This window comes from Mesoplodon densirostris, chromosome 11 (assembly GCF_025265405.1).
Source record: "Mesoplodon densirostris isolate mMesDen1 chromosome 11, mMesDen1 primary haplotype, whole genome shotgun sequence".
In the NCBI taxonomy this organism is placed as follows: Eukaryota; Metazoa; Chordata; class Mammalia; order Artiodactyla; family Ziphiidae; genus Mesoplodon; species Mesoplodon densirostris.
Window position 1 is genome coordinate 7998452 of NC_082671.1, and position 21646 is coordinate 8020097.

Sequence of the window (21646 nt, forward strand, 5' to 3'; positions counted from 1 at the left end):
AGCGGAGAAGCCCTTGAGTTTATTTGTCAAAAAGCCACCCCTTTCCAACAGACTCACACAGAATGGCCCAAGCTGTTGAGAGCTGCCAAGCCCCTGCCCTGGTCCCCACCCGATCCGCTTGCTTCCCGAGGGCTCCCCATCAGCGGGGTTGAATGGGCACAGTGCCAGGCCAGATGGCAAAGATGGGAAAAACTGCCAAAAAGGAGGCAAACAAGAAGTGGAAGGAGGGCTCTAGATGTGGGGGAGGAGCGACAGGGCACTCTCCTCAATCCTGCCTTGAGCAAGAGGTCAGCTTGGGGGGCGCGGGGGACGTAAAGCAAAGAGGCAGGAGGTGCCCCAGAAAAGCAGAGACACTGGGATGTCATCTCACCAGGGAGAAGGGGGACGTGGAGGCCCACGCCGGCCCCGTAACCTCAGCACGCCCGGAGGTCATGTGAGCACACCACTACACACACACACACACACACGGGCGCGTGCAAGGCCACACGCAGGTAAGGGTACACTGAGGGATGTGCACACAAGATCCCTAGTAACATACAAATCAACGTGTATCCACAGCCTGTAACACACGTGTGCACGCATGGAGGCACAGACAGCCGAGCCAGGGGAGGAAAGCAGACACCGTCCCCGCCTAGGGACATTATCCTTAGCCGGACAGACAGACGGGCAGCTTCAGGAGCACACACACGCATGCAGATGTGCACAAACAGATCCCGGCCCCAAAGCACTGAGAGGCAAAGAGAGGCCCTGGGGATGGCCCCGCCCACATCTCAGCCCCCCACACCACGCACATGCCAGATGGTGCGCGGCCACCTTCCTCCACGCCGCTTCTCTGTCCTTCAGCTTCCCACCTGCACACCCGGGGCCCAGGTTCCTTATGTCCTCGGGGCCTCTGGGACCTGTCCCATTGCCCTCTGAGCTGGGCTGGGCACTACTCTTGGCTGAGATAAGTCACAGGGGCAGGGCTATTTTCTGCCCTGGCAGGAAGTGAGAATGGAGGGAAACAGTGGCCAGGAGGCTGGATCGTGATCTTTCCCTTCCTCTCCTCCACACAGCTGGCCCGGGGTGTCCACCCTTCCGGCGCCTGACCAGGGATGCAGAGGGCAGCGGAACAGAAAGGGATGGGTGATCTGGGACAGTGGTGGGGGCAGGGAGGGGAGAGAGGCACCCCGTCTCTGTACAGCTTCCTCCTGTCTGCCACCCTCTCCATGTGCTTCCTGACCCCTGCTCTCCACCTCCTCTCCTCGGGAATCCACGTCCTTCAGAAGTTTGGGAAGTGGGAATGTCAGTCCTCCTCAACCTCCTTGCCCCAGAACACCAGCTCTGGAAGAGCTCCCACCTTCTTTTAGGTTCTGGTGGCCAGGCGCCAGGGAGCGTGTCCACCCTCCACCTCCCCCGCACGGCACGCACTCCGACCTGCGACCTGCGTGTTGCTGGCTGAGCCCACTTCCTCTGCCGCTACACCCCGGCAGCCAGGGGAAGATGCACCCTTTACCCACAGACACTCGTAACTGTGAAGACCTCTTAACGCCTGTAGGTTCAGACTCCCCAGACAGATCCAAACTGTGCTGAGCCTTCAGCGGAAGCTTCAAGAAGTCTAAAGGCTTTGTGAAAAGCTCTGTCCCAGGGCTGCTCTGGGTACACATGAATCCCGCCCATCAGCTTGTCCTGGGTCTGGGGAGCCTGTGGGGTGGAGATAGTACCAGGTCACCGGGCTGAGTGGCCGCCTCCGCCTGCCCTCGGGGCCACGTCCTACCCCCCTGCCGGGTGTCCTATCTTCTCTCCATCCTCCTGATCCAGCCTGCTCTGCTTTCTCCAGCCCAGATTCCTGCTCCAGCCTCTCCCCACCCTTCCCCACCTGAGCCTCTCTTCCTGCCTTTCCAGCACCATCCCTGGGTATTCTCATCTCATCCCTCCCGAAATTTTTTCTAGGAAAAGGCAGAAAGCAAAGGCAACCTACAGCTCCATAATGAAGTCTCCCCAGTACATGGCTGTCACCTCCCCGCCTGCAGACATTTCTCCACCCTGCTGTCAAGAGCTGAAAACAACAGGAAACATAGTCCCAATCACGATTCAGATGGGCTCAAGCCTCCCTCTGCAGCCCTGTGCTCTGGGTGCTCCTTGCTTTGGGACCTGGCTGGGTCCCGCCGCCTCAGAGAAACCTCCTGGAGCCTTTGGCTTCATGGACCTCACCCTGACCTCGGGCAGCACTGAGTGTGCTCCACACGTAGCCCTCACGCCTCTGCCGCCCCCTTCCCCGCGGGCCTGGGCAAGCAAGCCTTCCGTGTTGCAGGGGTACAGAGGCACAGCCGGGCTCTGGGGTCTCTGGGTGGCCAGGAGGTGAGGGTCGCGGGTCGAATAAGTTTCTGCTTCCTCCTCAAGCCTTGCTTCCATCTCCCCTTCGGCGACAACTTCAGCTCATCCTGAAGGGACTGGAGATGTGACCTGATGGGAGGGCCCCTTCCCATCAGAGAGGCCCCCATAGACCCGGGGAACTGGTGGGCAGCTGCCCTCAGTGGTGTGACGCAGAGGTATCAGAAGGCATCACCCGTCCTCCAATATCACCCCCCCAACCCCATGGTCAGTATCTGAAATTTTATCCACTTCATGACACCCATGGGCCACATTCTACCATAGCTGTAGGAACATGGGAGACAGCTGGTCTAATCCTCTGTTTTTTTCTCTTTTTTTTAAACTAATTTGACCAACACTTTATTTTTTATCTTTTATATATATATTTTTGGCTGCGCTGCACAGCATGTGGGATCCCAGTTTGCCGACCAGGGATCAAACCCGCACCCCCTGCAGTGGAAGCGCGGAGTTCTAACCACTGGACCGCCTGGGAAGTCCCTAATCTTCTTATAAAGAAAACGCACTGGGTGAAGGCAGTATCTCTCTAAGGCACCGCTTGAACACTTTGGTTAGCTGGGAAGGATAACTGTGAGAGCAGATCTGTGCCTTGAACCCGCTTGTGGAGTTTAATCAGATCAGTTCATTGTCCCCAGCAGAGGCCCAGCCCTGGGGTGAGAGGGTCAGGGGTTGTCTTATCTGAGAGTGGGAAAGGGCTGGAAACCATCCCCAGAGGGCCCTCCCTCCTCAGTGGCCTGGGATCTGGGGTCCAGCATGACAGCGGGGGCCTAACAGGTGTAGGGGCAGGCGCAGCCCCCAGACATAGAGGCCCCAGGGTGCGTTGGTGCTTCAGGTCTAGGGCGCATCATCCTCTCGTCTGAGGTCTGCCTGTCTGAGGCCATCCCTTTGAACTCTTTATTCAAAACGGTTTCCCAGGGCCCAGGGCCCCCTCACCTCCACCCCCACCCATGTCTCCCGCTTCTAAAGAAGGGGTGTTGCCCCACGTGCCCCTGTGAGGTTCAACCGCAGCTGGGCCCCCCCCCGCACCCCGTACCTGGGCTCATCACTGTGGCTCAGCTGCTGCTCCAAGCCGGCTTCTGCCTGCTCTGGACCAGGCTGGGCTGGTAGGACTTGTTCCCAGTGGGTGGAACACACGCACCTCAGCAGATCTCAGCAGATCCCAGCTCCCTGCACGCACCCTACCCCGAGCCGGGCAGGGAGAGAGAGGAGGAAGCAGTGCCCTCAGTGGCCTCCACGGATGGGCCAGAGAAGAAACCCCAGCAGATCATGGCACTTAATGCAGTCCCGACTCTCCCCACTGATGCCCCCCACCCAACCACCCACCCATGGCTCACACACTCCCTGCAGTTTCCGGGAAGCCTAACTGGCACACCTACCCGCAGATGCCAGATGACTAACCCCCAGCCTCCTGCTGCCCTCGGCAGTTCCCCTGGGCTGCCTCCGTCTCTTCTGGGTTCCGGCAGGTGGTTTCGTTCTTACGACGTGTGGTTTTTACCTCTCTCTGTGTGGGGGGTGGCAGATGGGGACGGGGCGCAGGGTTCAGATGACAGCCCCTAGTCTCTGAACCCTGGGCTGAGCCCCTTGTCTTCTGGATCAATAGGGCCGGGCGGGTTGTCTGCGCTCAGTACTCGAAAACAAGCTTTGAGCGGTAGGTGAGAAAGGACAATGCGGTCAAACGAGTATGGGAAACACTAAGTCGAACAGGTTTCTCTGTTTGCGGGCTTCTCAGAGCCTTTGACGTGCCTTTAAAAGGTTGACTGCGTGTTGGTAATCGAAGCTGGGTGAAGGGTGCATGGGAGTGCATTACACTATTCTCTACGTGTGCGTTTGAGCTTTTCCATAATAAATGTTTTCTTTTAAATGCTGTGTAGTTCCCCACACGTGTGTCCCCCAAACACGTTTTGGGAGATCCCAAGTTATTAAAGGCTGATGCTTCAAGATGCAGCTCCTCCCCACATTCAGGCCATTGGGCCCATGACTGGACGTCACAGCAAAGGTTTCCTGAGCTCCAGCCCAGTTGTTTCCTTCCTCCTATAAAGAGCAAGTTCTACCCTACTGTCTGGGATTGGTCCCCCTGGACACAATCTCATTCAGATTGTCCTCCAGAGGGACAATCCTACACTCACATCTGAGATCATGGGATCAGGGCTTCAGAAATGGAGACACCCACGCCCTCATGGCCCATGGTCCCCAAGACACCGGCTGTGACCTTCTTCAATCCAACTGATTTCTCAGGGCTTCTCCTCCTGGCAGAGGGCTGCTTCCCTGAGGACCATCCCCACGGTTCCCTCGCCTGCAGATGGATCCAGGGGTTGGAGGTTTGACTCCCCCGGGGCAGGAGGGCAGGGCCAACGAGGGGATCAGAACCAAAACAGGCCACACAGGTTTCAAATAAACCTTTTATGTAAAGACATCCTTTAAGGTAGGTGGAGTTCCCATCGCAGACCTCTTTGGGACGGCTGCCCCAACCCGAGGGAAACGTTGAGTCTGGGCCAAGTAAGAGACAACCTGGGGTCTGAGGCAATGGAGGGTGTGGAAAGTGGGTGGGGAGAGGGCAGAGTCCAGCTCAGCCGGCTTGGCCGAGAGTCAAGGTGCTAAACTCCTGGCTCCATTGAAGCACGAGGTCCTCGCTCTTGGCCGGGGTCAGGACGGTGTACGTCTCATTCTGCAGACATCCCATGCGGGACACCTGCACGGGGATTGGGCGCACGTGGTCCAGGTGGGAAAGCCAGGAGCCAGAGCTGTCATCAATTCAAGAACAGGAGGTGGGCCTCCCTGGTGGCGCAAGTGGTTAAGAGTCCGCCTGCCGATGCAGGGGATACGGGTTCGTGCCCCGGTCTGGATCCCATATGCCGCGGAGCGGCTGGGCCCGTGAGCCATGGCCGCTGAGCCTGCGCGTCCGGAGCCTGCGCGTCCGGAGCCTGTGCTCCGCAACGGGGGAGGCCACAGCAGTGAGAGGCCCGCATACCGCAAAAAAAAAAAAAAAAAAAGAACAGGAGGTGGGCGGGCGTGGGCACAGGGAGCAGAGGGAAGGAGGAAACTCAGATGTGGGTTTTTAAAGCAGGAGACACACCACGGAGCCCGACCCGCCCCCTCTCAGAAATGAGGAGCCTGAGGCTGGAGAGGAAGTGACTTGGCTCAGACGACTTGGTGAGTAACAGCAAGAGGCCAAGACTGAGGCCTCAGCCTCTCAGGCCCAAGCCGGCTGGGCTTCCTCCCTCCTGGCGTATCCACAGGGCCTCTGATCTGCAGCCTCCCTCCCTCCTGGGACCCTCTGCCTGGGGGCCTGGGGGAGCCGCTCACCCCAAGGCGGGAGGAGTGGGGACAGAGGTCCACGGAGGAGGCTCTGCCCGGAGATGCACCCACTCGCCACACCCTTGATGCTCGGACGCCACGGGGGGGCCCAGAACGGACCAGCCCTTGGGGCTGATGGGAGGCAGCGGGGGCGGCAGAGGGAAGGGCTCACCTTCCGGTTCCGGCTTCTCATCCTACACTGCTGGCTTTTGAAGGCACAGTAGTTCAGGTACTGCACATATTCTGTGTCACAAATCTAAGCCAGGAGCGGGGGATGGGAGGTGGGAAGACATCAGAAGCCTCACAGACACCGGCCCTGCAGAGCGCGCCCACGATGGCAGGACCAGGGCACAGAACCAGACCCTCTGCACCCGGGGTGTCCCCTCTGCCCTCCCCGTCCCACCCTCAGCCATGGTTCAGTTGCTTCTCAGCTGGAGGTGAGAAGGGGGTGCCCTGCTGGTCAGCTAGCTGGGAAAGCAGCCGAGGGAGGAGGGCCAGGGAAAGGGCACTAAGGGACCAGAATGCGGGAAGGGGCCCAAGCAGCGGTCCCATCTCAGGGAGCTTCCTAGGGGACTGTTTAGTGCAGAAGAGGTCAGAAGTGCCTCTAATGTATGACCCTGGGGCAGTCACTTCCCTCGCCTGCCCATCTATAAATCCAGGGGAGCAGCTAAGGCAGTCCGAGACCCCTTCCAGATCTAGGGGCCCAGGGAGAAGAGCTGGGCAGAGACCTCTCGGCTCAGATAAAAGCCCTTTCTTAAGCTGCCTCTGCTTTTCCTGGTCTTGATTTTTCCTGCTAAACCACAGAAGGGAGGGGCTGGGCTCTCAGCTACAGCAGCTAGTTCCGTGGGGGGAGGTAACCCTGGAGGCAGGGAGCAAAGTTGATCCCATTGAGAGGGAAAGCGCTAGAAGATTTGGGAAGGAGCCTCCAGACTTAGGCAGGGAAGCACTGGGTCACCATCAGCAGCTGTTTGGGGCAGAGATGAAGTCCCCCACCTCACCCCCTGCAGGTAACCGGCAGAGCTGGGACCAGACCTGTCTCATGCTCCCATGCCCTGTGCCCGCCCAGCCCTCCAGATTCCTACTCCTTTGCTAAGCGCAATCCTGCTCTCCTGGGGGTCCGGGGGGTCTACTGGAGAGAGGCAGGAGGCTCAGTGAGGCCAGGGGCCCAAGCCCCGCTCCACATCCTAGGGTGCCCCAGAGCAAGGGGCCAGAAGGAACCGGGGTGAGCAGGGCGGGGCTGAGCTTTGGGGAAGGCGCTGACCTTGGTGGGGAAGTCCCCATCCTGGAAGCTGAGGAACTCAGTCAGGAGCCAGCTGGCGACTCGATTGTCTTCGCAGCCCTTGGTGGCCAGCCGGGCACACCAGAAGTCCATGTGCAGCCCGCCGTACAAATCCAGCCCGTAAGAGCGGTCCGATTTTAGGGTCCCTATCTGTGGCACAGGACACAGGGGAGGGGTGGGCGTCCTGGCCCCCCTGCTGCCCCGTCCTGCCTGCGGCCTGAGGCCCCCGGCCACTGCAGGCCACCCTCCTCGGTACCTGGGTGCCGATGGACATGCTCTGGGACGTGAGCAGGGGGCTGATGAAGGGCGTCTTGTGGAAGCTGTCACACTGCTGCCGCTGCAGGTTGGCCTCCGAGTGGCACTGCTCCAGCTTCAGGGAGCAGAAGTCACAGAGGGTACATGTAGCTACGTGTCGCCGCCCAAGGCTGTCACAGACCTGAGATGAAGTGTGGCTGAGGAACTGAGGCTGAGACCCCCCCGCTTCCACCCTCCAGAGCCGCTCCGCAGAATGTCTCTGCATTAAGTCTTTTCCAGAAGCTCCTGTGGCTTTTCCCTGCCCCCCTCCCCAAGGGTTCTCAAGGACCTCCCGTCGGCTCTCTGTTTCTTCACCCTCTTCCTGGATAATTTTATCTACTCACAGGTAATATTCATGTCCCTGCTGGTGACACCCAAACCTTTACCATCACTTCTGATCTCTTTCCTGAGCTCCAAATCCCCACGGCCAAGTGCCTGACCGACATCTACCTTAGCCCGTCTGAAAAAGACTAACCCTCCCTTCATCTCCGCTGACGATCACGCTCGTGTTCACAGGGAGGTGGCACAGTGCTGCCACCATGGCAATTAATGCCGTCATCGGGCTTCCCTGGTGGCGCAGTGGTTGAGAGCCCGCCTGCCGATGCAGGGGACGCGGGTTCGTGCCCCGGTCCGGGAGGATCCCACGTGCCACGGAGCGGCTGGGCCCGTGAGCCATGGCCGCTGAGCCTGCGCGTCTGGAGCCTGTGCTCCGCAACGGGAGAGGCCGCGGCAGTGAGAGGTTTGCGTACCGCAAAAAAAAAAAAAATAATAATTAATAAATGCCATCATCTCCTCTGGTCTCCACAGGAACCTTCTACTAGCATAGGTACTAAGCAGGCCTCCGTTTGCCGGACGAGGAAACCGAGGCTCCGTGAGGCTGAGTCAATTGCTCAAACCCACGTCTAGTGCACGTGGAGCTGAGGTACTGGTCCTGGTGCTTCCGACTCCAAAACCTGTCCTCTGCCCGAGCGCCCAGGTTCAGAACCTCCAAGTTCTTGGATGACATTTTGGACGTGGAGCCGATCATCTCCCCGTGGGGCTCTCGGCCCTGAGCGAGTCTCCCCAGCCTTCCAGGAGGAAGGAAGATCTCGCCCTGCAGCATCGCCAGTCCATCCCGTCAGCGTGTCACAGTCACAAAATCTCTTACGTCGCCTTGCTTGCTCCTCCTGACAGCATGCGGGGGACGCATCATGTCCCTGACCCCAAATCATGACTGAATTCTCTTTTCTTACCAAATTAAATACAAATGCTTCAGACTGCCATTCGGGATTATTCACATCAGGACCCTTATTATCTCTTTGACTCTATCTCCAGGTAAAACGGTCTCCTTACTGTTCCCTCAACCAAGCCTTAAAATCCAGTGAGCCCTCCACCACTCCTGAGCTTCCTACACTCCAACACGAAAACAAAAAGACCCAGAAAAGCTCTCTCTCCAGCACCTCCCACACTCCTTTTGTAACGCCACTATAGCTCCCCGGCTCCCTGCGGGCCGGGAGCAGCCGTGTGCTCGTTGTTTTGGTTCCACGTGGAATTCCTTCTCTTTCTTGCCTCAGAGACTTCGCACGTATTGATACTAACCCCGCTAGCAGGAACCTCTACCAACCCCTTCTTTTGCCTGGTTAACTTCTTTTAGCTCCGGGTCTCAGGTTACACATCAGTTCCTCCAAGAGGCGATTCTCCGATCCAGCCCAACGCGACGTTTGTGCTCTCCATCTGCTCCCTGCACTTTGTCCGTCATACACGGATCCTGCCACGCCGTTCTCCCTGTTTCCGCATCTGTCTCTCCCACCGGACTCCAGGAGGACAGGGCATGGGATCTGTTGTACTCATTGCTAAAATACCTAGGACAGAGCTGCTCACATCTCAAACACCTATAGCCCGATCAATATTTGAACAAACGGATGAATGGGTAGCATACCAGCTCTCAACAAACATTTGCTAACGTGCACTTTTTGAAAGTCCTATTTCCTGGGACCTGCTGGGTGCTGAGGACACGTCGAGGCTGGGATCTCTCTACAGATCCCTGGAAAGGGTTCTATGATCCCTCTGGAAAGAAGAGCTACATCTAAGGTAAAGCCAAGCCTTGCCGGTGGTGAACTGGCTCAGGAGATGACTCAAACCTAACAAGGCGCAGCCACCGAATGAATCCTGGACTGAAATGGATTCCAGACTCCGTCCGGTGACTTCCTTCTTTAAGGGGAGCTGGAGATGCCCTTCCAAAGAAGGGATTCTCACTTGGAGAGAATCTCTCCAATGATGCCTCGGGCTTTATGTAGCCCCGCCCATTAACCACTCCCGAGGCCCAGAGGACGCCCGGTGAGCATGGAGCCATTAAACGGCATGGTGGGCATACCGACTTCCCGAAACCAAGGATCTCATCCTCCAAGTGCTGCCAGGCCTTGGCTGTAGGGGTTACGACACAGGTGTTCTCCACAATCGAGTAGCACAGTGCCAGCAAGGCCTCCACGTGGGGCAGCTGCAGGAGACTGCAAGAGGACGGCACCGGCTGGGAGGGGTGGGCCAGAGGGCTGGGGCAGAAAGCCCACCCACTCTCTTCCCCTCCCCTTAGCATCTAGTCTTGGTCACACACATTTAGCACGCCGGATGGGGCCCGGGAGGCCTCCAGACCAACTGCCTCCTTTTACAAATGAGGAACTGAGGTCCAGAAAGGGGAAGTAAAAGGTGCAGTGCTCATCGGGGCCAGAGACAGCCCCAGAACCCAAGTCTGGTAGCTCTAGGTTCAGGGCGCACCCCACCACTTCATGTAGAGACGGCCCTCTAGGGCAGTGCCTAAGCCCATGACGGCCACAGAGCAGGCGAGGCGGGCGGCGGCTAGGTGTACCTGAAGCCCAGGCAGATGTGAGTGGGTCTGGAGGCCGAGGCTGGCAAAGGGGGCTTCCCATTCCCAAAGACAGCAGGGAGGGTAGGGCCGGTGGGGCAGACAGAACTTCCTGTACCTGCCGGGGCTCTGGGCTTTCCAGATATTCGCCTCCTCATATACATCGTTCATTTCATTCATTTCATCCATTTCCTGCATGGATCGGACGAGCTCTTGGATGTCCTCCGTCATCATGGCAGTAGACTCCACTTCCCGCACCCGGGGAATGAAGGAGGAAGGGTTGGAGGATACAAATTCAGACTGGGTCTTGGGCTCCGGGTCTGCCTGCAACCCAGACGTCGCCTCCAGCGCCTGCTTTGTGCCCTGTCCTTCCTCCCGCTCCTCCTCTTGTCCCTCCAGCTCCTGCCCTTGATCCTGGCCGCCCAGGGACAAGGAGAACTGTAGCAGCTCCTCCACAGTGCTGTTAAGCCGCTCGGGCCAGGGCTGGAGCTCTGTGGCTGCAGCAGGGTTTGGGAGGGACCAAGAGAGAGAAGGGAAAGGGACGGTCAGGTTTCTGACCCCCGGTGTCTTTGTTCGCAGAGGGACGCGTATAAACGCAGACAAAAACACATAAACACACACAAACACATACATAAACACAAAGGCAGAGGAAGGCAGCACAAATTACACATATTCATGCAGTCGAGCATAAAAAACACAGGAAAGAATACAAATATCAAAATAAAAGAATATTACCATGGAGACAGTGGTGGCAGCATTACCGGTCCCCTTTCCACCTCCCTTACAAGTGGTCCTCCCCCCTAGCCCACCTCAAATACCACCTTTTGTCCCCCTCACTTAGGAAACACCAAGTATTCTGAATACCTAGCAACCAATCCTTTCTAGAGTGAAGATTTTAGCTGGGAAAAGTCCCAGAGCACTTCTTAATGTAGGAAGGTTTTGGGGAGCTAGGAAAAATCGGTTCAGGGCAGAAATGTACGTAATGTCAGAAAACATCCTGGGACAGGAAAGCCCTAACTTGTATTCAGAAAAAGCAGGCTCTCCCTATGTAAATAGCTGCCCGTGGCCACCTCCACTGGCTCATCTCCCCACATCCCTTCCACTGATGCCTTAAACCCTGGGCTCCGGGACTCGTGGGACTCGAGGCTGGGAGTCTCCCGGGTGCTGGGAGGGTCTCACCTGTGATGTGGGAGGACTTGGGGGAGGTCATCGTCGTGAGCGGCACTTCAGAGGAAGTGTCCACCTCCTTGAGAGTGTCTGGTGAGAGGATTGAGACTGGCTCGGAGCACCAGACCCTCTGCAAGGAGAGAAGCAAAGTGGGAACGACTTTCCCAAAGGGCGGACTTTTCTACTCCTGCTTATCCTCAGTCCCTGTCCCTCGGGTCTCCTCTCTCACAGTTCCTGGGTGGGAATGAGGGGACATGGCCCCCGGTGGAACTCTCTAGACCTGAGAAAGGGTCCCCTGCAAGATCAGACTCCCGTCTGGCCCACACTCCTGCCTTCAGTCTTTTGCATTTGACTTGGATGACATCACTGACCTGCTGGAAGGGCTTATCTCTGCCTCCTCCCATCCCTCTTCCCTACTTTTCTGGCAGTAACAGGACTGTTCTGACAGTCTGAATGCCCAAGGTGAGACTGTACGCACGTATAATCTGGGTAAATGATGGCAAAGTGGCAGGGAGGGAGGACCTAAGGCTGGCTTGGAGCCACTGCCACCGCCTGTCCCTTGATCCTTGACACCAGATCCAACCTCTGTCCCGGCCTCACCTTGGCGTAGTAGACGTGGTTGGAGCAACGGTACTGAGTAAACTGGCAGAAGGACTCAAACCAGGAGGCATAAGGGAGGTCGGAGCAGACAGCGCCTGGGGAAGGGCGTGCGGCGGAAGTGAACACACCAGGGGGAACGCCCTCTGGGAGGGGGCACGCCCTCCGGGAGGGGGCGGGACGGGGCGGGACGGGGCGGTGGGCTCCCGGGGGATGGAGAGCCCAGCAGGCAGGCTCAGGGTTAGGTGCCAGCCACCCCCTCGCCCCGGGTCCAGCGAGCACAGGTCTGGCCCTCGAGGCGGGCCCTCACCTTCCGGCACCAGGCCGTGGTTTTCATACTGGTCCAGCTGGACGAGGGTGGGGTTCCGGCAGCCGTGGGTTGCGCGGAGCCGGCAGGTGGTCTCTGCCTTCCAGGTTGGGGTCAGCAGCGAAAAGAAGCGCTCATACTCGGTGGGAGAGAGGGGGCTGCCCGGAGTGGAGGTCGAGAGGGAATCCTGGGCGGGGGCCGGTGCCGGAGGCAGGAGCAGCACTGCGGGGCGGGGAACAGACCACGGATGGACCCAACTCCGACACCCGCCGGGCCGGGCGGACGCAGCCGGGCGAGCGGGGCCGTGCACACGGGGACCGGGGCGTCTGGCCGCCGAACCCGCGGGCGAGGGCGAGAGGGCTGGGGCGGGGGGGCGGGGGGGGGCGGTGGGAGGGGCTGGAAGCGGCCGGCCCAGGGGAAGGCGATTCAGAGACGGTGCAGGGAGGGCTCCGGGGGCGGACGCGCGCTCACCCCTCAGGAGTGAGAGAAGGGAGGCGGCGGCGAGCTGCCTCATGGCCCCGGACGGTCACCCGTGTTCCCGGGACCGAGCGGCCTCTAACGGGCCGAGCCAGGGCTAGCCGGCGGGCGGGGGCCGCGGGTGCGAGTCCGCCGACGTCACAAAGGGCGTGGCGGGCCACGCCGGGGGTGGGGGGGCGGGGAAACGGACGCTTGCCCGGGCTCGGTCGGAGGGCGGGTGCGGGTCCCCGCGTGTCACGCTCCAGCTCGAGAGGACAAGGAGGGCAAGAGTGATCACTGACTCGGTGCCTCGGATGGCGGAGCTCCTGTGTTGTTCCTTACGCGTGACATCTATTTCATCTCAAGGTGATCCCATAAAGTGGATACCGTTCTTAGCCCTATTTTACAATCTGCTCAAGACGGGGTGAGGCCTGGAAGTGAGGCGCGCAGAGATGGGACGTACAACACAAAGTCTGGAGAGGGCGCCTCCAGGTAAGGAGCCGAAGGAGAAGCAAGAGGAGGTTCGGGTGAGGAGGAGATGGGGCATAAGGGGGGCTCAGTCTAAGGAGGTGGTTTCCTGGTGGAGGCGGGCCAGACAGCTCACTGGTGTAGGGCAAACTATGTGTTTTTCTGTTTTGTGTTTAAAGTAAGTCAGCCTGATACTCAGTCACGTATAAAGCACAAAATACACATTTACTGGAAATTCAGTGAAAGGTATCTGAGGGAGAAAAGATGTAGAATCTTAAAGGTTTTGGAAACCCCTGGTCTGAGGCACAGTCCCCAGGCAGCTCTGGTGGTTCCAGAGAAGTAGAGAAGTTGTGGATTCTGGGGCAGAGGTACCACTTCTGGTTCCACATCTTGTCTCACTTCTGGCATGTCATCCTCCCACCTTTTAGCCAGCTCAGAGGATGCAAAATATGCTTAGCACATGTACTAAAAGAGTGTCTCTACAATAAACACTGCAGGCCAACATGTACAGCTTTTATTCACAGACCCAATTCCTTTACATATGAGATATCTGCACTCCACCCTGCCCCTCCCACTCACAAACCAGGACGAATCCTCTTGGCACAGAGGAAGGGGTGACCCTTCAGCCAGGGCCACTGCCCAGATGATCTGGAGGAGCCCCCGCTGGAAAAGCAGGAAGAGAGTGAAGAAAGTTTATCACGCCATGGCCCCCCATGAGGGGAGGGGATCAGGAGGCTGGGGGAGGGCCCCACGCTACGGCCCCAGTCCTTAAATACAAAGCAAGGGGAGTAAAGAGGACCATCCCTCAAAAACACAGCACCAACCTCAGCATGGAGGCACAAGGACAGTGGGCAAGACCCCTTCCCTCTGAAGGGGGCGGGCTGAATGACAGCACATACCGTTAGCGGCTGCAGCAACCCCGGTACCAGGGTCTGGGGGCCGCCTCAGCACCAGGAGTGGGGAGGGGAGGAGAGGGGATGACAACTCCGCGCCACCCACCTCTCCCTGACCCCAGCCAGGCATCCCTCTCCCCACTAGCCCAGGTCAGGGGACGTGGAAGAAACTGTGTTGGAATCCAAGGCCCTTGTCTATTTCTTCTTCCGTTCTTGGGAGCAGCGTGGGCAAAACCTACAGAGGAACGTGACAGAGAAGGGGGAGAGAGTGAGCGAAAGGGAGGATGCCCTCTGTCACTCACTCAGCTGGTGACAGTCCAGCCCCACCGCGGCTCTCACTCACCACTTCCCCCGAGGCTTGGTGGTCAGCCCCACACAGGCAAAGTGGAACCACTCGATGGAACACTGGGAAAGGAAGAGGATGGAAGCAGCAGAACTCAGGGACCAGGGTGGGGCAGAGGAAAGAAAAGAACCCACCCTCCCACCCTCCATCCCCCCCCATCCCTTAGGAGTACTCCCTTATTCCATCCCTTGGGAGAGTTCTTGAAGGGCCCAAGGCCAACCAACTCCAACTACCTTCCTCCTATCCCGAAGTCCCCCTATTCAACCGTTACCCCCCTTCTTGTACCCAACTCCCTTCATGTCCACCAGAACCTGCCCATCCTGAGGCAAAACAGTTCTTACATCAGGGTTGTCACAGCCAATCATCTCTCCATAGGAGACCTGGTGACAAAGGCAATAGGTGGGTTCGTTGGGATCCACAGGCATATCCAACACATCAGAGGGGTGGACACTGCCAAAGGTCACTGAGGGCATCCCATACTCAGGGCTTCTGCGTGCCAAGAGGGAGAGAAAGTGTCATCTGCAGGAAGGGAAGCTACAGCTTGAGATGCTCAGAGCCGGCAGAGGAGGTCCTTGTGGGGCTACTGATTTGTGGCTTCTCCTCTGTATCCAGCAGATACCAAAATGGCAAGGGGTGTTGTTGGCACAGGAGACAGCAAAGTGGCGAGGGGCACTGTGGCTGGGGTGAGGTGGCGGGAAAGAGGAGTCTGTCCCTTGGCAAAATGCTCCCTGACACACTCACGTGCGCACAAGTTTTAACTTCTTCTGGGCGGCCTTGGGGGCTTCTTCGTCGGAGTTTTTCCCTTTGGAACGAGCACGGGCAGCTTTCTTCTCCTTTTGAGTCCGGCCTTCTAGGCAAGAGGGGGGGAAGCCAGAAGGCAGGGGGACAGAAGGATGGGTTAAGCCCCCCTCCGCCTGCCCCTCCAAGCCGGTGGCCCTCCCTTGGAGCTGAAGAGCAGGCTGGCTTCTCCCTTGGGGTCCTCGTCCCACCTCTCACAGCCCCGCCCCCCTCCTCACTCTTTTTGCCTTTGCTGGATGAGCTGTCATAGTCACTTGACTCAATCTGCTTCTCCTTCAGATCAGCCTCAAAACGGGCCAGGTCTGTGTCCAGTCGCCGAATGTGTTTGTCCACCTGGGTGGGAAGGAAGGAGAAGGAAGAGCTACAGGGCTGGTTCCAGTTAAAGAAAACAGGCTGAGGCACATTCTATGGATCTCCCAGACCCAAAACAGATCCCAGCACGGCTGAAGGAGGGGGTGTAGGACCCCAAGGAATGGACGGGGGACAGGCGGGGGCCGTGAGCAGGGCCATACCATCTCATAGGTCTGCATGGCAAGCTGCACCTTGTCGTCACCGAATCCCTTGCACTTGCCATAGGCTTCCTGGATCTGTCTGAGAAGGGCCAGTTTCTCCTCGGAGCTCAGGCTGCGGGCGCTACTCATATACTCAGTGGCCAACTTGTCGATTTCAGCCTTCAGGTCTACAACAAAGACAGAGGCCTGGTCACAATGGCCCCTGAGTGGCTAGGTGGAACACACTTCTTGCTCTTGCTCTTTGGACCTTTTCCATTGACCATCATAACCTTCGAATTAAAACGTACTGAACGTTCCTAGGTACTGTGCCACGTACTCAAGTAATGCAACATGTTCACAATATTTGTTTCAAAGGTCCCTTCGGGTGCTGAAAACATTGCTACCATAGTTGGAACTAAATTTATTGAACCATAATGAGGGATTCTTGGCAGCCGGCACTAATACGAAGTGTGTTTTTGTCACTCTCTGAAGATAGCTTCTTTGCGAGGCTTGCTGCCTCTTGAACCATGAACTTTGTCTCAAAAGCCATCTGGTTTCTCGTCTCGAAAACACCCCACGACAGCTCTGAGTGCTACAAACCAGGCTGGGTCATCTGCTGCTGCTGGCTTCCAGGTCTGTACATCTATATCTCACCATTTAAAATTAGGCCCTGGTCCATTCACGGCACAGTTCTACTTACTGCCCACCCTGTTTTGCACATCGTTTGCAACTTGCTTATATTTCCCATCACTTTTTTTTCTGTTTGTTCATTTTAGATATTGCTCCAAACGTTTCTGCAAGGCGGGTGACGTCCCAAGACACTGAGACTTTAGATGCCCACTGCCCCAAATTTGGTAGTGCTCACAAAAAATGTCGATGGAGAAAAAAGTATGACTGCAACACGGGGCAGCAATAGGTAACAGGGAAGACCTGTGTGCACACTAGGTTTACGCCCCGCTTCATTCGAGGCTCTTGGAGGAAGTTGGAAAAGCATGGATGTAGTTCAGTAATCTCCAACTGGTCTTTCTGTGCATGAACTCGAGAGCTGGAACTGTATTACAAAGCAAAAAGCTGGTGCTCAGCATTCAGCAGGGAGTTCTCAGGGGCCTACGTCCAGGATTTTATTTTATTTTTTTTGGTACGCGGGCCTCTCACTGCTGTGGCCTCTTCCGTCGCGGAGCACGGGCTCCGGACGCGCAGGCTCAGAGGCCATGGCTCACGGGCCCAGCTGCTCCGTGGCATGTGGGATCCTCCCGGACCGGGGCACGGACCCGCGTCCCCTGCATTGGCAGGCGGACTCTCAACCACTGTGCCACCAGGGAAGCCCCTACGTCCAGGATTTTAGACGATGCTCACCGTTTCATGAGTAAACTTACCAAGAGTAACTGAAATCACAGCTTTAGGTATTCTAACAACAGCTTGCTACATCCTTGGGCGCAGTTACATGAGGATGCACCTATATATCCATCAGCAGGCGTGGGGGGATAGCTCCAACAAACACCTTTGACCTTGAAGAGACAAACCTGACCACTGTAGTGTGGCCTCAGGCTCCAAACGAATGCCTCAGTGCAGCCAAACTTGCTCCATGTCCAGGCAAGGCCACAGATGGTACCCAGTGCTTCTGTACGGCTGAAGACTACAGTGTAGAGATCCTGATGTTTGTTCATTGCTGCTTTTCCTTCTTTTTTTCTTTCTTTTTAAGATCTTCTCATGCAGCAAAGTTCCTGTCTACCAACATGAGTTGCAGTCTAAAACCACAGTGAATTTTGTGACAGTACGATCCAACGGAATAGAAACATTCTCGTCTTCCTATAAACATACTGAACATGGAGAACAGAAATGATTCTAGGAATGACTTTGGGTTTTTAAACTCTTCTTGAGGGAAATATAAAGAGCATAGCATCTTTGAATTCTTGAGGCACTCTCACAATACTCCACGTGTTATGGAAAAGCTGACACACAAATATGGGTCATTATTACTCTCCTTTTAAGAATTGCAAGACAGTGAGAGAGAGAGAGAGAGAGAGAAGCTGCAGCGACCCAGACCAGATGATACGGTAACACCAAACAGAAGAAGAAACGATCATATACACACTCACTATACACCGGACTCCTTACTCTGCACGTACCCTCTGTTCTTTGGTCCAGGTCCCTCATGAGCTGGAAGTTTCTCTGCAGTTCAAATGGCAGGTTTTCAATACCTGGGGAGAAGAGGAGAGACTGAGCCTCCCTGGACGTCCCAGGCCCTACAGCTGCTTCTAAGAACAGGTCCAAAACACACTCGGTTCTCCCTCCTTCAGACCGCTCGATTATCTGCTACAGCACTCGTCACGCTGCTCTCAGGAGAGGTCACGGCCGCCTCTTTCCACAACTAACCCCTCCATCTCCACACAGCTTTCCCACCCTTCCTCCCTTCAGTGACTTGACTCTACAAATCAGCCTTTCCCTTTCCTTTCCTTTCCATCTCTGTCTCCAAGCTCCTTGCCCTCAACTTACAAACACCCTCCTGGCACCCTCCACCACTCATCACACACACACCTCCAATCTGCTCTCCATACAGTAGCCAGAATGTTCTTTTAAAAACTCAGATCTGGGCTTCCCTGGTGGCGCAGTGGTTGAGAGTCCGCCTGCCGATGCAGGGGACACGGGTTCGTGCCCCGGTCCGGGAAGATCCCACGTGCCGCGGAGCGGCTGGGCCGGTGAGCCATGGCCGCTGGGCCTGCGCGTCTGGAGCCTGTGCTCCGCAACGGGGGAGGCCACAACAGTGAGAGGCCCGCGTACCGCAAAAAAAAAAATAAAAAATGCAGACCTGATCAAGTCACTATCCTGTTTATAACCCTCTAGTAACCTCCTAGTGCAATACCCCTGCTCCTACTCTGCACTTCCGGCCTTGCTTCCCTCACACCAGCCCTAACTCACGTCAGTCCCTGGCTGTGCTCTCTCTGCTCGGTCACACTGGCCACCTCTGAGTGCCCTGAACTTGCCACTGCTCTTCCTGACACTTGGCTTTTCACACACTACTCTCTCTGCCCAGAATGCCCTGCCCAGTCGTCTTCATCCCACCTCCACCGTACCTCTTGGCCTTCAAATTCCTGTTCATTCTTCAAAGTTCAGCTCAACCCTGACTGCCCCAGACTCCAACAAGTGCCCTGGATTATGCTGTCATGCTATTTTTTTTTAAACATGTATTTCGCCGCACGGGGTCTTCGTTGCAGTACACGGGATCTTTGTTGCCGCGTGCGGGACCTTTCAGTTGCGGCATGTGGGATCTTGTATTTGCAGCGTGTGGGATCTAGTTCCCTCCCTGACCATGGATCGAACCCAGGGCCCCTGCATTGGGAGCGCAGAGTCTTAACCACTGGACCACCAAGGAAGTCCCTGTCGTGGTATTCTATGTCTACCCTTTTGGGCTCTTATCCAATGTACTTAAATAAGTAATTGTGTAATTAGTTATTTGGTATGTCTCCCCAGCTCTCCAGAAGGGTTAGATGTATCTGTCTTCTTTCCTATTTCTCTAGAGTTTAGAACTATGATGTGCATACAGCGGATCCTCAATAAATACTTGAATAAATGCATGAATACTTAAGTCTCTCTCATAAAAGAAAAATCTCTTCCCATGACTCCACTTCCAACTTTTAAAATGCCTCCACTGCTTTAACCTATAAACTGAGGTTCGCCACCACCAGTTTACTGAGACAAAGTCATCAATGACTTACCAATCAAATGACAGGTTATTAGTCCTATCCTAAAAAAAATTAACGTTTGCAGCATCTGGCACCACCTTCTCGTCTTCGAATAACTTTCTTCCTCTTAAGATTCCAAATCTCATCACGTACTTTCTAGCAATTCCATCACTGACATTTCCTTAGCCTGTCCCTTAAATGTTAATATTTTCTTGAGCTTACACTTAATTTAATCCTCTAATTTTCTCACTTGCTTTCTCTGAATGATCTCCATCTTATTTACTCTTACAGATACAATTACCATTCCTATGCTTAAATCTAAGTTGAATAAATATGTTACTGTTACTCCTGAATTTCCAATCTTGTTGATGATTTACTGTCAACCTCACTTCCCAAACAGGAAATAGAGAAGTCACCTTAGATTCCTCCTTCTCTCTCAACCACTCAGTCAGTCAATCCTGTCACATTTAACTCCTAAACACTTTCTGTCACTCCCTGAGATCAGGCCCTCATCTCTGACCAGGACTGTTATCACTAACTGATGTCCCTATTACCAATGTCATCGTGCTCCAATTTATCATGCAACATTTATTTTCCTTTATATAAAAAAAAAATCACTATTTAGAAAATCCGTTGGTTCCTCGCTATTTAAAGTGCGTGGACTTTAAAGTGGTGGACTTCCCTGGTGGTGCAGTGGTTAAGAATCCGCCCACCAATGCAGGGGACACAGGTTCGAGCCCTGGTCCGGGAAGATCCCACATGCCGCGGAGCAACTAAGCCTGTGCACCACAACTACTGACCCTGCACTCTAGAGCCCGCGAGCCACAACTACTGAGCCCGCGTGCCACAACTACTGAAGCCCGCGCACCTCGAGCCCGTGCTCCGCAACAAGAGAAGCCATAGCAAGGAGAAGCCCGCGCGCTGCAACAAAGAGTAGCCCCCGCTCACCACAACTAGAGAAAGCCTGCGGGCAGTAACGAAGACCCAATGCAGCTAAAACAAACAAACAAACAAATAAATATAACGTGCAAGCTTCTTAGCTTGGCTTAAACGACCTTGCACAACCTAGCCCCAGCTACCTTCTCCAGTCTCATTTCCCAATCTTCCACCCCGGAGTCCTACATATCAAACACTCTGGCCTCACTTTTCCCTGGCTTTGCCACAAACCCATCATAACACCCTTGCTGATGCTTTCCCCAACCTGCAATTCCCTCTCCCTCTCCGCACTCAACCTTCAAGTTTCTATACATCACATCCTCTGTAAAGCTTTACCTACACCCCCAGATAATGAGCCCCTCTTTCTCCAGTGTTACCTACAGTCCTTGTAATGTATTTCTATTATTTCATTTGTCACACTGTTTTATAAATATGAGCAGAACCTGTGTTCTACGAGACTATGAGCACTTGAGGGCAAGAGCCGGGTCTTACTCATCCTTGTATGTCGCCAGTACCTGCCATTATGTCTGACCCATAGCAGAACCTCAAAAAACGAATGAATGAATGACTCTCAACGGTAAGCCAAATGTAAGGGCATAGGGTGACAGACTCTGTGAAGAGGTAGGTTACACAAATGGCATAAACGTAACACCAGATTTCCATTTGATGGGAAGTGGATCTTTACTCCAAGAGGAGAAGGCTTCCAGTTCATCATCTGACAGTGGTCACTCGTAAACCCCCATCCCACGAGAAGCCGCTTCTTCGAAAGAACTGGTTGGAGGAGCCGCGAGCAGATCTTCATCGCTGCTCCAAATGGCAGTGGATGATATATTAATACGAAAACGACCGATTCGGAACGATTTTAAGAAAATGATATATGCTGAGGCCAGAGAGGCTGCAGACGGGGGCAGCAAATATCTTCCCGGCTATGCCCACCAACCCTTCAAGAGCCGTCCCCCAGCCCTGCCGCGCAGCCCCTCCCCCGTCTACACCCCAGAGCGAGGCCTCGACCCCGGTGCCCCGCCCCCTATTTCTTCACACCCTCCAGTATTTTCTCTCACTCAACCCTTCACGACTGTGACTTTCTGACCACCGAGACTTCGGGGCCGTAGAGCTCCTCAGCCCCGATCCCCCCCACCCGTCTGTGACCCCTGACCCCCTCCTCCAGCCTGCTCTTACTGTCCAGATAATGTTCCAAATACATCCCCGCAGCCATCTTGAAGCAAAACAAAGCAACTTCCGCTCCGCCCCGGAAGTGACTGAACGCGAAGGGAGCCGAAGCGCTCCTACCCGGCCTGGAGCCCTTCCGCCCTCACGAGGGTAACTTCCGCCCTCACGAGACGAACTTCCGGTCTGAGTACAGGGCCCGCGGAGTCGCCTTCGCCTGGCGCAGACACTAGTCCGTGGCGGGTCGGCCGGGTGCGGGGCCGG

General features: G+C 55.8%; 2 protein-coding genes and 1 long non-coding RNA gene across 11 annotated transcripts; 1 reads left to right on the forward strand and 2 right to left on the reverse strand.

Annotated features, from left to right (window-relative positions):
• Positions 1-4755: 4755 nt before the first annotated feature.
• On the reverse strand, positions 4756-12743 carry ACRBP (acrosin binding protein). Of its 7 annotated transcripts, none has more exons than XM_060114051.1 (10): positions 12619-12743; positions 12151-12369; positions 11844-11938; positions 11256-11373; positions 10195-10573; positions 9591-9723; positions 7200-7379; positions 6926-7093; positions 5837-5920; positions 4756-5059 (listed from the first exon to the last, which is right to left on the reverse strand). In XM_060114051.1, the coding sequence occupies exons 1-10, from the start codon at positions 12659-12661 to the stop codon at positions 4937-4939; spliced, it is 1542 nt and encodes a 513-aa protein (XP_059970034.1). In that variant the 5' UTR covers positions 12662-12743; the 3' UTR covers positions 4756-4936. The 7 variants fall into 7 exon arrangements, with proteins under 7 accessions (XP_059970034.1, XP_059970035.1, XP_059970036.1 ...); XM_060114052.1 differs by having other exon boundaries at positions 4950-5111; XM_060114053.1 differs by having other exon boundaries at positions 5018-5173.
• A 68-nt stretch (positions 12744-12811) lies between these two features.
• LOC132499426 (uncharacterized) lies at positions 12812-16750 on the forward strand. Of its 2 annotated transcripts, none has more exons than XR_009533845.1 (3): positions 12812-13095; positions 15385-16229; positions 16373-16750. It is a non-coding gene; the product is annotated as an uncharacterized LOC132499426 (long non-coding RNA). The 2 variants fall into 2 exon arrangements; XR_009533846.1 differs by having other exon boundaries at positions 15972-16229; positions 16373-16747.
• ING4 (inhibitor of growth family member 4) lies at positions 13535-21457 on the reverse strand. 2 transcript variants are annotated; one of them, XM_060114055.1, is made up of 8 exons: positions 21395-21457; positions 17726-17797; positions 15618-15784; positions 15333-15438; positions 15049-15154; positions 14649-14796; positions 14308-14369; positions 13535-14199 (listed from the first exon to the last, which is right to left on the reverse strand). In XM_060114055.1, the coding sequence occupies exons 1-8, from the start codon at positions 21429-21431 to the stop codon at positions 14160-14162; spliced, it is 738 nt and encodes a 245-aa protein (XP_059970038.1). In that variant the 5' UTR covers positions 21432-21457; the 3' UTR covers positions 13535-14159. The 2 variants fall into 2 exon arrangements, with proteins under 2 accessions (XP_059970038.1, XP_059970037.1); XM_060114054.1 differs by having other exon boundaries at positions 13539-14199; positions 15324-15438.
• Positions 21458-21646: the final 189 nt, after the last annotated feature.